Raw genomic sequence first — 17,332 nt, forward strand, 5'->3', positions numbered from 1 at the left:
CTGTGAGGTCTTCAAACTACATATTCATCCCACCCGGTATCATATAATTACAACTGCATGTTCTCTTAAAAAAAACTGGCTTCCGAATTCAAAGAAGTTAAAATGCGTAGCTTCAATCGAAAAGTACCTATTTGCTTCATTATTTATATTATTATTATTATTATTAATTATAGTATTATTATTATTTTATTTATTATTAATTACATATTTCTTGAAATGCACAAAGCTCTATTATTCATGGGCGATCTTGAATTGGCTATTTTGTTTGGCAATAAAAGATTGAAAATACGAAGGAAACTCTCTGCCTTACATTGGAAATGACAAAAACAATGGTGAGGGAAAATTGTGGCGGATGCGGACAAACCAATCCCTCACGACGCGGACACAGTACTGAGCTGCGGGTTTTCTCTATTCAGGCGTAACGAGCCAGAGTGGATCCAAGGCAAGGCATGGCATATTTCATGCCGGCGAAGCGTATTAGAGTAAGGAGATGAATCATGCGATTATGAAGGGCAACACCCCTAGCGACAATCGTGCTCGGTTCGTTATTCGTTAATTACGTCTTCGAGCGGCTTCTAGCGCGTTTGATCGCACAATGCAGCTGATCGAATGTGCAGTGCTGTATCACTCAAGGGTTTTGCAACGACACTGATGGTGCTTAACCACGCATCTGACCACCATTAGGGCAGAGTAAAGTGCTGGGTTGTTGGGAGATTCCTCGCCAAAATAGCAGACAAAGCGGGGAGTCGTACTCACGCAGCTGATCGCAGCGTGGGAAAGCCATTTGTAACGGAAATGTGTTAAGTTTTTCCATTTTCCTTCTTTTATCGATTTAGAATGGTCCGAAAGGGTGTGTCTTGACGATGTGCCGTCATTCGATTTCCCGTTTTTTTTTTTATAAAATCTTTTTTTTATTAATTCAACATATGTGTATATCAATGTGTTGAAATAAAAATGGAGCGCAAATAGTGAATTACTATCGAGGAATCCTCTCATCAAATGGGTTATCCATAATGTTCTTAACACCTAGAATGTTAAATTCACACAGTTACTAAACTAAACAATATACTCCAAAAAACTTCAAAGCATATGAAATTGAAATAAGTATAAACTTAAAAGCTTCAATGTCCTAAATCGATAGTTGGTGGAAAAAAAATAAGCAATTGCAAAAGTAAAATGATCATGTTCCAAGCATTATTGGATTTAAATTTATTGGATCGGCAAAAATTGAAAATATCAAATCAATAGTTTAAATTAGTTCAGCAACAGTTACCAAGATAGCTTAGCATTTTCCTTAAACAGAACAATATGAATTCTATGACTTCATAGCTACCATGTCGAAAACATTGAAAAATGAAGTTGGACAATAGTACCTTCTCACATATTATCTAATATAAAAAACTACAATTGGTGCGTTAAGAACGCTGGCTATTTACTTACATTCATTGGATTGTTGATTACTTACATCATTGGAATGAGCTGATTGCTTATATGCTACACATCGCAGGTCTAGGTCCAATGCACATCTTTGGGAAAGAATGTTAAAACTTCATAAAAAGCTCTGACCATTTATTACAATAAGAATATGAACCTTCTCTGCCCTGACAAGTTGTCAAATATGGAGCCAAAGCTAACTCCGCCCAGCTAAAGTTGATTGATTCAGATACTTAATTCTTTAGTGAAGCCCGTTCTTTCTTTGAAAAAAATTATACCTGAACCTGTATAATAGAGATTAAAATAGATTATATTTTATTAAGAAGTATGGTTAATATGAATATTCTTGGCAGTCCCCATTAATACATTATAACTTTTAAGAGATTTAGTTAATGAACGAAACTAACCAAAAGAAAATAATTATACTTACTTTTGAGTCAGATCCGTGTGCGCTCAATTATGTATATTTTCTCCTCGATTCTCTACGTAGCATAGACCAATTTTAAATTATTATTTTTACAACATAAATTAAACTTGTTCATTTACCTATCTAAGGATAGGTGTTATTGTGAGTTTTAGCTTTCTTTGGAGATGGTGAAGTTTAGATGAGATGTTAATTTCCTTTCATGTTGAAATATGAAATTATTTTATGTTTTGAGTGGCACTATTTAGTAATAGCTTACATATATTATACCAATGACATAGAAAAGTTAGTAATTATTGCTTTGCAATTCATTTAAACACAATGAAACATTTTAGGGTACAACATGATGAATAGTTATCCTTTAGACATATAAAATGTATATTATATCATATTATGTTTCATGTTTAGGGAAGTAAAAGCTATGGATCAATCAACAGTGGATCTAACAAGATATATCTACCTTTCCTGAGAATAAGTTGAGCTTAATTTATATGAATTAAAAAAGATGAGTTCTCTTAACACAGTTGAGTGGGAATGGTACACATCAATGTAAGTTTATGGTATATTGAGAATACTAAAAAGCAATTATAGGAATGATTTTTAGGTTCAAACCCACTTCATTGAGCAGTAATTGTCATTGATGCTAATCAAAACTTTGGAGGACCCAAATTTTATCACAAAATTAAAGACTCCTATATAAAAGATAAATATCTAAAATGCTAAGAATATTCCATCCAAATTCTATAAAAAAGACAAAAAAATAATTAGTGAACAAAATACTTTTTTATTTAATATTAGAGAAATTAACTATACATTTCATGCACATCCTACAAACTTGACTCTTAGAAATTAAACGGCTTCAAAGCAAGGACCCCATAAGTGCCACTATGAGAAGAGGAGATTATCATGGTTGTGGTCACTTGCGGAGAAGAAGAGATTATAAGCCGAGTTGACGTAAGTGGAAGAACCCTCATTAGGATTTCCGGAGGGTATTGAGAAATGAAGCTTAGAAAGAGCCCGCAGTGATTTTCGAAAGCCAATAATACCACTTCAGTTTTGCCTAAAAAATCACATTTACACGTACTATCTAAAACTAGCCACAATAACTTTCCTTTTATATACTTAGGCTATAAATTAAGGTTTAACTACAATATTATTCATTATAACCACAATTAATTAATTAAAAGATAAATAAAAGACATAAGAGTCTGTCCAGAGTCTGTACAAGGAATTCTGTCCAGAATTATCTGTCCTAATAACACCCCAAAAAGACTCTCAATCCACTCATAAAGGTTATTAAAAGGCCAACATATTTCATTTCAGAAAATCCCAAAGGCTACCTTCAAGATAATTCAACAGAGGTTAGCGCCACGGTTCAGCACAGAAAACCCCAAACGCACAGCTAATCCATAATTGGAGGAATTTCTGGGTTCTAACACCAAAGCACATAGAAACCAATCAGCACTCATTTAATTTCATGGTAAGGGTAAGTACGTGTGGCTAGTAAAGAGGGCAGCAGCAAATCCCGTGATATGATTAAAACCAGAGAAAGAAAAAACTGCAGCAGTCCAAGGTCAAAAAAAGGGAAGGAAAGGCAATATAAATTTTTGTATAGAAAAGAGTGGGAAGTAAAATAACCAATAAATGTTAAGAATTATATGAGCTAATTTTTTAGCTCAAGAGTTACTAATGAGCTTGTTAATCAGAGCCTCAACATAAGTTCAAGAAACCATATAATATTCATTTGTTCGACCCCCTTCTTGCATGCATCCATGTATACTTCCCCTATCTTGTAAGTTAACTTCATCACCCATTATGAGTTAGTTTTTTGCCTTCTTTTGGAGAAGCGTTAATGAAGATTGCAATCTCAACTCTGGAATCTTTGCTTATTATTTCTTCAAGGATCTCTTCTCGTTCTTGCAGAACTATCTTGTAGACTTATTTCTTCTCAGTATCTTTGTCTGTACACATGCATTCCTATGACGTAGTTTTATATGGCTTCGTTTTATTCCAGATTATCTGAATATCAGGAATCCATTCTGTCATCGTATTACCTGTTGGATCTTCATGAATTCTTTGTCTGTTTTCTTCGTCTTTTAATCTTTTTTTTATTTTGTTACGGACGTTCAATATAGAAGACTAAAAAAATAGTACTCCAAAGATTAGATTACTTTAAAGGTAGACTTCAATCCTATAATTAAAACTTTATGACTTCAAAATAAGACTCACGACAAAGAACTTGAGCAAACTCAAGAATCCAAACACCTAGACTTTTTAAACTTCTCTGACACCAAATATGAGGCAATCAAAATTTGGGAGGACCAAATTTATCTACAAAAAATTAAAGACTCTTCCTATATAAAAGAAATATTAAAATTGCTAAGAAATCCACCAAATTCTAAAAAACATAAAAATAAAACAAAGATACTTTTAATAATATTAGAGAAAACTATTACATTTCATGACACTTTACAAACACTTGACTCGTAGAAATTAAACGACTCAAGCAAGACCACCCTAAAGTGCTTCACCTTAGAGAAGACGGAACAGGTGGGGGTGTCACTTCGAGAGTACGAAAGAGTATTAGAAGCTGAGACGAAGGTTGGAAAGAGCCCGCAGGATTTCCGGAGGGGATGAGAAAGAAGCTTAGAAAGAGCCCGCAGGATTTCCAAAGCCAAAAACCACTCAGGTTTTGTCCCAAAAATCACATTATCACACTTTCTAAAACAGCCACAAAACTTCCTCTATATATAGGCATAAAAGAGGAATACAAATAGTCATTATAACCACTAATTAATTTAATTAAAAGGGATAAATGAAAAGACAAAATTCTGTCCAGATTTCTGTACAAGAATCTGTCCAGAAACTGTCCTAAAACAGCCCCAAAAAGACTCTTCAATTCTACTCATAAATGGGTATTAAAAGGCCAATAGATTTCACTTCGGAAATCCCAAACGGCACCTCAAAATTCCAAGAGGTGGCCACGGTTCCAGCACAGAGAAACCCCAAACGGCACAGCAAATCCAAGGAGGGAATTTCGATTCCTACAGCCAAGCACAAGAAACCAACAGCCACCATTAATTTCATGGTAAAGGGGGGAAGTTACGGCAGTAAAGAGGGCAGCCAGCAAACCGTGAATGATAAAACCAGAGAAGAAAAACTGCAGCAGCTCAAGGGTCAAAAGGGGAAGGAAAAGGCAATATAAATTATAGAAAAGAGGGGGAAGAAGAAAAGCCAATGTTTAAGAAGTAATGAGCTAATTTTTTAGCTCAAAAGTATTAATGAGCTAACAAGCCCAACAGAAGTCAAAACCAAAATATTTAATATTCATTTTGTTTTGACCCCCCCTTTGCATGCATCAGTCATACTTGAATTCATTTGAATATAAAAAACAATTTCAACTTTTACGAAATTCAGAATATTTGATATCATAGTGTTCTTGATGTGAAACCAGGAATTGTTTGTTTAGAAATTAATAAAATTTGTTGGAGCAATGATAAAAATAAATTTAAAACTTCTCAAAATTGAAAACTCAAGAAAGATCTAAGAAGTCAACAATGCATTAGACAATCCGTTACAACTAAATTTGCAAGTTCCTTAAAATAACAACTTAAGAAAACGTAATGAAATGATTAGCCAACTAGAATCCGACGGTTAACAAAGTAATCGTCTCACCTTGAGGCTCAAAGTCACTCTTCTACTTCTAAGATTGTAGGAGGAAGAAGAACCATACGAGAAACAAGATCACTCCAAGGTAGACGGCACAGATGATCCGTAGTGGTGGCGAGGGAAGCGGCAGCGGTGAAGGTGGGGAAGCGGGTGGATGTCCGTTGATGGTCCAGTCGTAGTCTTGGAATTAGTCGTCTATGACGTCCACGAGAGTGGGAAGGATGCGGTTCAAATAATCTTCAACCGTGTCGTCGGAGCCAAATCCAACGTCGAAGAACGGTGAACGGGTGAGGTGAATGTCTCCGTAGATGTCGAAAACCAATCCGTTATCAAGCTCGGGATCCGCCATGCATCCTTTCCGGAAGGGAAGAAACACAAAGAGGGGAATGGGGAGGAAGGAGGTGGCGGGTTGGAGGAGGAAGGTTGGATTGGCTTGGGTACTTGAGAGGATTGACTAGAGAAAGGCTCCAAGAAATAAAACTGAAAAATTCTGAAATTATTTCAGTTTTATTTGAGTGGGAGGGAATAAATTTGAAGGTTTCAAATTAATTCCATGAAGGATTGAGGGGGGAGACAATATGGAGAAGTTTGGGGCTGATTTAATGGAGCTAATAATGGAATTTGGGAAGAGAGAGGGCCCATTAAGGGGGCCGGCCACATGAATAGGAGAGAGGGACTTGAGTTTTAATTAAGTGAGGACCACAACCTTAATCACAGATTTAACAAAAATCTGAAATAAAATTTCAGATTTCTTAAGAGGAGAAAACTTCCTAATATGAAGACAATCAATTGGATCAATTTGAATTTCAAATTTGAAATTGAAATTCAATTAAATTGATTGCATAAATTAGGGAGTTAAATTAGGAAACCTTTAATGGCTCATGAAAAATTTAAATATTCAAATGTTGTAAACTCGAAAGAGGGGTGGCCGGCTGGTCAGAGGAGAGGAGTCAAAAGAGAGAGCGGGCCAAGGCGGGGCGTGCTGGAGATATCCAGCCGTCGAACTTATCCCGGAGCCGAACGTGGGAATAAATCCTGCTAAGTCGAGCCTGCTATGTAAGATGTTTGCAGCCCACCAGATGGCCAGAGGACATTTCTTAGGTAGGTATTGAACGAAGCGGCAGAGGGCAAAGAGGAGGGAGAAAGTGAATTTCTAGGATTCATAGCGCTATTGAATTCACTCACCTCAATTATCATCTCAATCGGGATTTCCACAAAATTAAGCTGGACGAAAACTAGAACTCAACAAAGAGATCTATTTTTCTCCAAGAGCTCACTAAGAGATCTGACGAGATTGAACTCACAAAGAAACAAGAGCTTACATTTTTTCATTTCATCATAAACTATCTTTCAAAGATTACATGACAAGCCTATATATACACCGGAAAAAAAAAACATAAAGATGACATTGCCCTTGGGCTACAATAAGCACTAACTCCCTCATAGGGGTACAAATGGAAAACATGAAATATAAATGACATGAATAAAATAAAACATCAAAAATAAAGACTATGAATCATGGCTGAAATCTCCTATGTCGCTCGACGGCCCCATTGATGATAAGTGTGCCGAAATCTCCTATGGATGTCCTCATCAGTTCTACTCGTTGAATGGAGCAATTCAACATATAAAAATATATGTTGAATATTGAAGAATGGAAAGATAGGGAATTAAATTTAATTTGTATTTTTCCTAAGTAATAAACTATATTAGCTGTAAATCACTATAGCAACCAGTGAAACTTTTTAAAAGCATGTTCCACGACCTGCATTGGCTGAAAAGGTGGGCAGATGGTAATTCCATTAGATAGTGCTTTTAAAGTTTTAAAAAAATGGCTTAGTGCTTTAATCTAAGGTTCCCACATAACTGAGCATTCAATTCCTGTTCTATGGAGTCTTGGCAGCGTGGAACACATGTGAAATGGAGAAGGCTGGGAGCGGAGCTGGTAGCTACGGCTGGAGCAACTATTGGAGATAAATGCTTTGGGTGTGCTCAATTTAGTATAGATTTTAAGGGCTAGATTGTGGGCTGTATGTAAGTTGGATGCTGTGTGGAGTTTTGTGGATGAGTTTGCTGCTGTTGGGAGTTGCTGTGAGTGATCCTGCTGCTGTTGGGAGTTGTGAGTGATCCAACGACTGTTGGGAGTTGCTGTCAGTGATCCTGATTTGTTGGGAGATGCTGGAATTGTAGTTGCTGCTGTAGATGAAAGAAGCAAATGTTAAAAGAAGGGGCAGATTAGAAAGAGAAGGGGAGGAAAAGAAGATATTGGCTGTTGTGATCTAGTAAGACTGATTATAAGGAATTTATTTTGTACTCTATTTTATTATAATTGTGTATAAATCATTAGTGGAATTGTATCCAGGGTGTGTAGAATAAGAGGAAAACTGTGAGGAAATAACTTAAGTTGGTCATGCAAAAGGAAAATTGTGAGGAAATAGCTTAAGTTGGTCATGCAAAAGGAAAATTGAGAGGTACCTTATACGCGTATGCGAGCATGAGGTATCCAATTGGGTGAGGCAATGCTACATAAAGATAAGATACTTGTTTTATTACAATATGTGAGTTATTGAACAATGCTTATGTACCAACTATTGAATTAGTAGTGGGTGACGTATGGCTTTGTATTTTTAACTTTTTTTGAATTAGCATGAAATGAGAATCTATGCAACATTTCACTTTATGCATAACTTCCTGTACTATGTCACATAAATCAAATATGTATTTGCAAGGATCAAATAATTTTTGGAGATTGTCATGTCAGATGTTAGGTGGATAGATCAATGCGGCCCTGATGTGCAGTGCAACCAAGCAGATGCAATGTGACCTCGATTAGCAAGCCTGCGGGCAATAGAGGCAGAGAGACCTCAAGAGGCAGTGCGACCTCAAGAAACTATAGGCGAGAGATGTAGACCTAAATGTCTTGTTATGACATCTTCTGCGGCTGAAAAAAGGAATTACGAAATGAATGGCCTATGATAATGTGGGAGATATATTAGAAAACACCAGACATGTTAAACTGTATAGACGAAATATATAATTTTCATTTATGCGGCTCACTTGATCTCATGAAATGTATATAGAATTTTGCATAAAAGTGTATGTATGACATTATTTTCACATGTTATGTTGTGACCTATTATACCTAATTCTGCAGTAATGATAAGTAGTTGTATTCTTACATTCATTGGTTGAAGATTGAACTAGAGACGTATATCTTTTTGGGCAATGTTGCACACTAGATGATTATTCTGGCTATTGCAGGATAAGGGAAGGAGAAGATTTAACCACAATAGAGTCAGGTTTTGTTTGTATTTTGTTTATATCTTTTTGTCAATGAAAGAAGATTCTTTGAGGTTAGTAGCTTGTTAATGGCCACTTATTTTGGGTTTTGAAAGATGCTCCGTAAAATAAAGTTATTGGCAAAGAAAGTAGACTATTCCGCTTATAATTGATATCATAGGTTATGATTTCCATCTTATCTGATTTTGTGGTTAGCTCTTGTATCATAATAAATACAATTGAGTAATTTAAGTTATGGGCGGTCATTGTTGTTGTATTCTATGTCGGTTGTTAACGTAGGCCTGGTATGGGGCGTGACAATTTATCTGAGTAGCACATGAAATGCTATTATGTTTCTAGGGGAGAGATTTCAACGGACATCAAAATGACAATTCAAATATAACAATAAATGCTACAAATTATTTTGGGCATTTGTTAGGTGACCATTTATTATTTCATATTTCAAAATTGAATGAAATGATTTATGTAATAACAACTAGAACAATAATATCAAGCCTTTATCCCAATATGTAGGGTCGGCTACGTGAATCCTTTTTCTCCATTATGCCCTGTTAAGAGTCAAATTCTCATTTAAATCTAATAAAGAAAGGTTATTTCTAAAATTTTCTAACCAAATCTTCTTAGGTCTACCTCTACCTTTTTTAACATAAGCCAAATCTAATGCATCTACTCTCCTAACCGTATCATCGGATGGCCGTCGTTTTATGTGACCAAATTATCTAAGGTGGCTCTCTCTAAGTTTATCTACCATTGGAGCTACTCTGATCTTTTCGCATATATGCTCGTTTTGTATCCTGTCTCTAAGAGTAAAGCCACTCATCCACCTAAGCATCCTCATTTCTATAACACTTAACTTAATATTATGCTTCTCTTTTAATGTCCAACATTTTGTGCCATAAAGCATTGCAAGTCTCGAATGAAATGACTTATGGATGCAATAAAATGATATGATGATATAAATACTTGATGAACTGAAATGATGATCTGAATATAATTTATATGCATGATATGGTTCTCAATGCACTTATGCATATGATTGACGGTTTAAGTATGAAATGTTATCAAATGAAAAAGAACATGATAAGAATAATAAAAACATTATAAATGACGTGATAAAGCACAACAATGATTGAAATACATTATTAATAACACTTTATTTATATTGATCAACTATTTACCCAGTTTGTCTTTTGTGATGAGTATGTGTTGGAACAGTTATTTCTATAGGCAATGCAATTGAATTTTATATAGGAGTAATAATAATCTGCCAGGCATATGTACCAATCAGGATTATTTCTGGTCAAGGGGAAGGGCATAATCGAGAGGTAGATTTTCAAATTGATTTGAGCATCATTTAGGATCAAGTACTATGATATGTTTTGATTTTCAAGTTTTTTTCGTAATAAGAGATGTATATATGGAAGTATTACTAGACTTGTATCTATTTAGGAAGTTATAGTAGAAATCCCTCTTTTAGAGGTTTAGCAAATCATTTTAATTTGATATAATCTGAGATGTATTTTATTGTATTGGAGTTGAGCTTGACATTTCAGGAGATCATACAATATACAACAACAACAACAAGCCTTTATCCCACTATGTGGGTCGGCTACTCCATACAATATATATGATGAGGTCATCGACAAGAGATTTCGGCGCGTCTATCAGAGACGGCATCGGAGATCGACGGTCATGATGGAGAGCCTCTACTACTGATTTTATTTGCACTAGCATTTTATGTATTATGCATTTATTTTTTTCAGTATTCCCATTTTACCCTTGAGGGTATTAGTTTGTTTTTGTAGCCCGGAGGGCATTTTAGACTTTTGTACTTGTGTCATGTGGAGTCTATTTAAATGGCTCTTGTTTCTTGTATGAGGATTATTGATTGATTAATAAAAAATTTCTATGATTTGTTCTGTTTGTGAGTTCAAGAAGCTCTTTGTGAGTAATTCGCATGAGATCTCTTTGTGAGTTCTCTTAGTTTTTGCATCCAAGAATCTTCCCCTCATCCTCAAACGCCATCATCTACCACAACACATTGGAAGCAGCCGGCCCCCTGTCCCCCTCCCCACACTAGCCGTCCCCTTGGGATCCCCACCCGTTGGCCATCCCAAAACCCCCACCGGCCGTCCACCTTGCCGCTGGCTTCCCTCCACCACCACCTCTTTCCCTCCTAACCTCGCTTGGAATTTGATTTTCAAATTTCAAATTATTTTCCAAATTTGGACGTTCTATTTTAAGAAAGTTTTGAATTTTGAATTCAATCTCACATTCATGAAATTGGATTCATGAAACAACAATTTCCTAGTCATCCTCCTAATTTGGAATCCTCCACCTCATCCCTAATTCTCCTCTCCCTTCCTTGATGCCGTCGGCCCCCTTCATTGGGCTCCCTCTTAATTGCACAATTAACCTCCACTCCTATTTTGAAATTCAACTTCTAATTTCAAAATAACCCCCTCCGAACTTATTTAAAACTGAAATTATTTCAGTTTTTAATTTCAAATCCTATTCCTCTAATCAAGCCGCCGGCCTCCTTGAGCCTCCCCATTGAGAAAGTTTTAACTCGCCTCCTTAATTTGGGGATTTCAAAATTAAATCCCAAGTTTTCCCTCCAAAACTCCCTAAACTGAAATCAATTTCAGTTTTCTAAAAAAACTTAACACCCTTTCTCATCCTAAACCTACCGCCGGCCTCCCTCTCCCTCAACATCCCGTCGGCCTCCCCTCTCCCCTTTGGAGAATTCTTCGCGGCGACCACCCATTCTCCCCTCAATGATGCATGGAGGAACCCGAGTGGAATTTCGGGTTTGAGTACGACAACCAAGGAAGAGTTGACATTCTCTAATCACCCTTCTTCGACGTAGGCTTTGACTTCGACGACACCGTCGACGAATATTTGGATCGGATTCTACCAACACTATTGGATTCCATTGACGACCACTTTTCCGTCTACATGTGGATCATTAAAGGTCATCCTGCCGCACCTCCTCCACCTCCAAGCTCTTTCCCCGTGGCGACGATCATGGGCTCTTCCCTCCTCGTGGCAACCTCACTACTAGCTTGGACGATCTTCCGCCGCTCAACCTAGTTTCGTAGGAAAGAGAGAAGAGGTCTCAAGGTGAACAGCTCCCTATTAATTGTTGGATTCAATTTGTTAGTTTTTAACTTTACTATTTTTCTTTATATTGCCTTAAATCGCCCGGCTATCTTCTTTTATTGTAATTTCTTTGCCTAAGCAAAGTAGAACTCTACGAATTTTTGTAACCGATTTGGACTTGAAGCATGAAATTATGAACGATTAAGCTTTAATTAACTTTCTTTTCTTAAATCATGTGTAACTCAACTCATGCATCACATCAATATACTTCTGAAATATTATTGTAGCAATTTAAACTCATGGTTTGATGGATCCATAGATGGTTTGGTCACATAAAATGGCGGCCTTCTGATGATCGATTAAAAGAATATATGTATTAGATTTGGCTTATGTCAAGAAAAGGCAAAGATAGACTTAAAAATGCTTGGTTAGAAAATATTAGAAATGACATTTCTTTATCAGATTTAAATAAGAATTTTGCTCTTAACAAAACATAATGGAGAAAAAAGGATTTATATAGCTGACCCCACATAGTGAGATAAAGACTTGATGTTGGTGTTGTTTGATGGGTACATAAAATATTACTTTTGTTAATGAAAATAAGTGATATTTGAATTGAAAGATAATGACAACCAAATGTTAATCTCAAAATTTTTCCCAACATCACATCATTTTGTGGTGTGGGGAGGCATTATAGCAGAATGTGATAGGAAGAATCAAGATTTATCATGTAAGGCTAAAGCTATCAAAGGTGCCACCAAAGAAGGTTAAAATGGATGAGATATTTGCAGCCAAAGATGGGAATCATCCAAGAGGATCTGAGCATTCAAAATCTACAAAAATGAAGGCTACCTTTGCATGAAAAGAAATCATATGGGAGCAATATTATAAGACTCGTTCTCTCCTATTTTCATGCATGCATGGTGAGGCCAATTTAAAAAATCCATTAATATGGATTAGTTATAAGTAGAGAATTAGGAGGATTTTAAATGCATGATAACTATAAGGGGAACAGTTAACATTTTGCTCCAAATTCAAGGAAAATGTCTCTCAAAATTATCCTTGTTGTAGGGTCCAATATTAATTCAAATTCCAAGTCATGTGTGTTTCCATAAATCCATCCCTCCCTCCCTCTATAAGCCAACATCCCTCTTCCCCTCTCCTTCCTCCATCTTATTTTCTCCCTCAACTAAATAAGTTGAGGAACAACGGGGAACTACTCATAGGAACTATTTCCAGGGAGATTCTTTAAGATGAATAAGAGTAGTTAGCAAAAGGAAAAAAAAATATGAGAAAGGTTCAAAGCTAAAGAGAAGAAAAATTATGGAGACAAAGACATCACTAAGGGGAAGTGCTAAATTTTTGTGAGCTTGTTTGCTACATTCAATTATCTCCTAAAGCATATCACTATCACGAGTTAATCCCTCAAATAATCAAACCCTAATTGGCTTAGGCCAATCACAATAAAAAGAAGAGTTAATTTTGACTTTCTTGCAATTGTCATAAATTCACATGCATATTTATAAAACATTCACCGCACCAGTCAACCACAGTATTCTAAGAATCAAGGTCCTCTATATAGCCTTGATATTAGAATGGTCAACCCACCCTACCCTTCTTGGACTGAGAGTTGTCACAAGCTTCTTCCCCTCAATTCAGCATCAAAACATGACAGATTAACTTGTTGACATACTAAATGAAAATATCATAAATTTATATTAGATAAGGCTACCATAAGTAAACAGGTGAGTAAACCATGAACTACATGCAAATACCAGATATTTATGTACTTTCACACCTGTAAAGATGGCCTGATCCTCTCTTGAATTAATTTCTTCTGACATGGCTGCAGATCCAGACGAATCTGATTGCATTGATCCAGATATTGAGTTAACTGGAGTTAATGGAGAACTATCGGACATCATTCCTGCCAGATAAAAGGGTTCTTTGTATTCCACGAGCGCAGGTACGTTCTGGGTAAAATTAACAAGAAAATTCAAAATATTATGAAATCCTATTGAAGAGAAGATCATAATCCAAAACTTGAAAAGTTGGCTCGATAAGAAATACTTCATCATGGAGTTAATAAACTAGGGGAAATAAAAAAACAAAGTTCTCTCTCTGTCTCTAAGATAAGCAGCATTTTTCTAAAACTAAAAGTTTTACATGAAGACCAACAAGTACATTTGATAGAAGATTTGCTCATGACATGAAACTATAGTATGAAATAACTTGGCATGAAAGAAACCAATTAGGTAACATATGGTGACCAATACGTTCTTGCACAAACATTGAAAACTCACATTAGAATGGTAGCCGTCAAATCTTAGAATTATGGGGTAACTTTAGCATAATCAATTTAAACTTGGCCAAAGTTAACAAAAAAATTTAAGCCAGCAACTATCTTGAAGCTTTTTACAGAAAAATCCATCACATTCTCTAGAACAACAACAAAATCATCAAGCTTTTATCCCAATACATGGGGTTGGTTACATGAATTTTTTTTCTCCATTGTGTTCGATTAAGAGTCAAATTCTCATTTAAATCTAATCAAGAAAGGTCATTCTAATATTTTATAACCAAGTCTTTTTAGGTCTGCCTCTACTTTTCTTAACATAGGATAAATCTAATACATATACTACCTAACCAGGTCATCGAAGGCCAACGTTTTAAGTGACCAAACCATCAAAAGAAACTCTCTCTAATCTTATATGCCACTAGAACTACTCCAACCTTTTCACGTCTATGCTCATTTTGTATCATGTCTCTAAGAGTAAAGCCACTCATCCACTTGAGCATCCTCATCTCTGCAACACTTAACTTAATATTATGCTTCTTTTTTAATGGCCAACATTCTACGCCATTAAGCATTGCAGGTCTAACAATCAACTTATAGAATTTTTACTTAAGTTTGAGTGGTACTTTTCTATCACATAACAAGCCCGATGCATTCCTCCACTTCATCCATCCAAATTGAATTCTACTAATAATAATGATGTAGGACTACAATGCTTGCAATGAATTTATTAAGAGCTTGCACAACTTATTGATTAGAGAATTAACAAATAGAACTATTAGCAAAAAAAATGAAGAATCAAAACGTAAGAGCGGTCACTTTCGTTTAGGCTAAGTTGTACATCAAGAGATTTGAATCATCAAAATATCGTAGGAAAATAACATCATGCAAAGTAGGTTTCAATGGAAATCCCTAATCTAACAATAAGATTAGTAAACAAATGAATGCGCTCAAATTTCTACGTTTACTAAGCTTAGCATAATCGGGCGAACACATCCTTCGTGACTACAATCAAATCACAACAAAGGGTTAGGCTTAAGAAATACGAGAGGAGGAAGAGTAGAAAACCTCCGTCAAGGATCGGCGGCAATCCTCCACTCGACGATCTCAAGTTGTTCATCAATTGCTTCAACCAAGGTGTCCAAGATGCGCTCTATCTAGTCCTCAACCGTGTGATCGATCCTCGGGTTGACGTCGAAGAAGGTTGAATGGAGAATGTGCACGAAACCGTGTTCGTCGTACGGAAGTCCGTAGTCAGTGTCGAGATCGGCCATTCATGGATACTAGTTGACGATTTCATCCAAAAGATTACTAGTAATCTTGAACTCCGTTGCAGAGAAAAAAGTTTCTCTTCTAATTGAAGTGAGGATGAAGACAAGGTGATGTAATACGATGCAAGAATTGCTTGTTAGAAATTAATAATTGTGAACTTGCGTTGCTAATTTTAAACAACTGCGTTCCAAGATGAATCATAAGAAGTTTAATGGAAGAACTAAGCAACGTCAGTCAATTACATTTAGAAGCGACTTGAAACAAACAAAATTAATTCAATAGATAAGTAATAAAGCAAATGACTCTTAACAAAAATCTGAGGCTTAAGATATAGATCCTTCACCTCGAAGTCCCTCACTTTCACTCTTGGCTTCACTCGGTTAGCGGAAGAGGATGGCGCACAAACTCAACAATGTCACTATTAGACAAGTAATGCCAAGGGGGCTAGCCGCCGGGGAGGAAGTCGGATTTGGAGAAGGTGTTCGGCCGTTGATGATCCACTAGTCAGTCGGAAGTTCCTCGTCGAGGATGTCCACAAGGTGGGGAAGAATCCAATTCAAGTAATCATCAACGGTGTGGTCGAAGCCAAATCCAACGTCAAAGAACGACGATCGGATGACATCAATGTCGCCTTAATGATCGTATGCAATGTCGTAATTACACTCTAGATCGGCCATTCATGATTATGAGATGTCCCTGCGGTGTGGATGTATTTGGCGGTAGGAGAATCTTCTCTTGGTGGAACTCGGACAAGCAATGATGGGAGGAGAAATGTGGAGGTGGTAATTTCGAGAGAGGAGGGCTTAGCCGTGAGCTAGGGGGAGAGGGAGGAATTTAGAAAACTGAAATTAATTTCAGCTTCAAGTGGTTTTGGAGGGAGATTAATTTGAAATTTCAAATTAATCCAATAATGATAAGGGGAGTTAATTGTGGAGATAATTAGGAGCTGATTTGGTGGAGCTTTTAATTTAATTTGCGGAGAGAGAAAAGCCCATTAAGGGGCCGGCCATATGGGGGGAAAAAATCTGGATCTACAAACCTTGAGCAACACCTCCAATAGAACTCACAAAGAGATCTACTAACGCCACTTCCTCAAGAACTCACAAAGAGATCTTGGAAAGTCACGAACTCACAAAGAGATCAAAAGAGAGAATTTCATTCATAAAAAACAAAACTCTTACAATACATGAGACCTTCTTTAAATAGGCCGAAATAGAAAAAAAGCTACATGACACAAATACCCTTTGGGCTACATAAGCGACTCAATACCTATAGGGATAAACTAGGAAATAAAATAAAATGCAATAATAAATATAACATAAATCAGAAATTAAGGCTCTGGATCGTAGTCGTCGATCTGTGTCTTCGACGATGATACACGTGTCGAAATCTGATGTCCTCATCACAAGGTGGCCGGCCAAGGAAGGAGAACAAGGTAAAGGCTATAAGTTCATATTTTGGGAAAAGAGGTGGAGGGAATTCAAATTTAACACTTCCTAATTAGCCTCTTGATTGAGACTAATTAAAGAAAAAGAGAAAAGGGGGAGAGGGGCGACGAGTAAGAGAGGAGGTTAGGGGTTTTAATTTAATTCCAAATAGGAGAGAGGATCTTTGGAAAGAAATTAAATAAGTATGGGCTTGGAGGAGTTTCGGCCAAGGAGGGATGAGGGGGATTTAAATTGTTTCCAATAGAGAAGGTGGATGTTTAGGAAACAATTTCAAATTTAAATCACCAAGGGGGGTCGACGGCTCATAGTGGGAGAAAATAACGAGGCATTTAATGCTTACTTAAAATAATAAATTAAGTTTGGAAAGAAGTATTTAATCCTCTCTTA

At 36.4% G+C, this 17,332-nt stretch overlaps 1 protein-coding gene across 4 annotated transcripts in view; it reads right to left on the minus strand.

Annotated features, from left to right (window-relative positions):
* LOC110109290 (calmodulin-binding transcription activator CBT-like) overlaps positions 1 to 17,332 on the minus strand; it is a 142,168-nt gene that overhangs the window by 68,004 nt on the left and 56,832 nt on the right. For all 4 annotated transcript variants that reach the window (XM_028692354.1, XM_020840285.2, XM_028692355.1 and 1 more), the window contains one exon: positions 13,728 to 13,902. In XM_028692354.1, the coding sequence (XP_028548187.1) occupies positions 13,728 to 13,902 (175 nt within the window). The remainder of the gene's footprint in view (positions 1 to 13,727; positions 13,903 to 17,332) is intronic.

Source organism: Dendrobium catenatum, unplaced genomic scaffold (genome assembly GCF_001605985.2).
Source record: "Dendrobium catenatum unplaced genomic scaffold, ASM160598v2 original_scaffold_183010, whole genome shotgun sequence".
NCBI lineage: Eukaryota > Viridiplantae > Streptophyta > Magnoliopsida > Asparagales > Orchidaceae > Dendrobium > Dendrobium catenatum.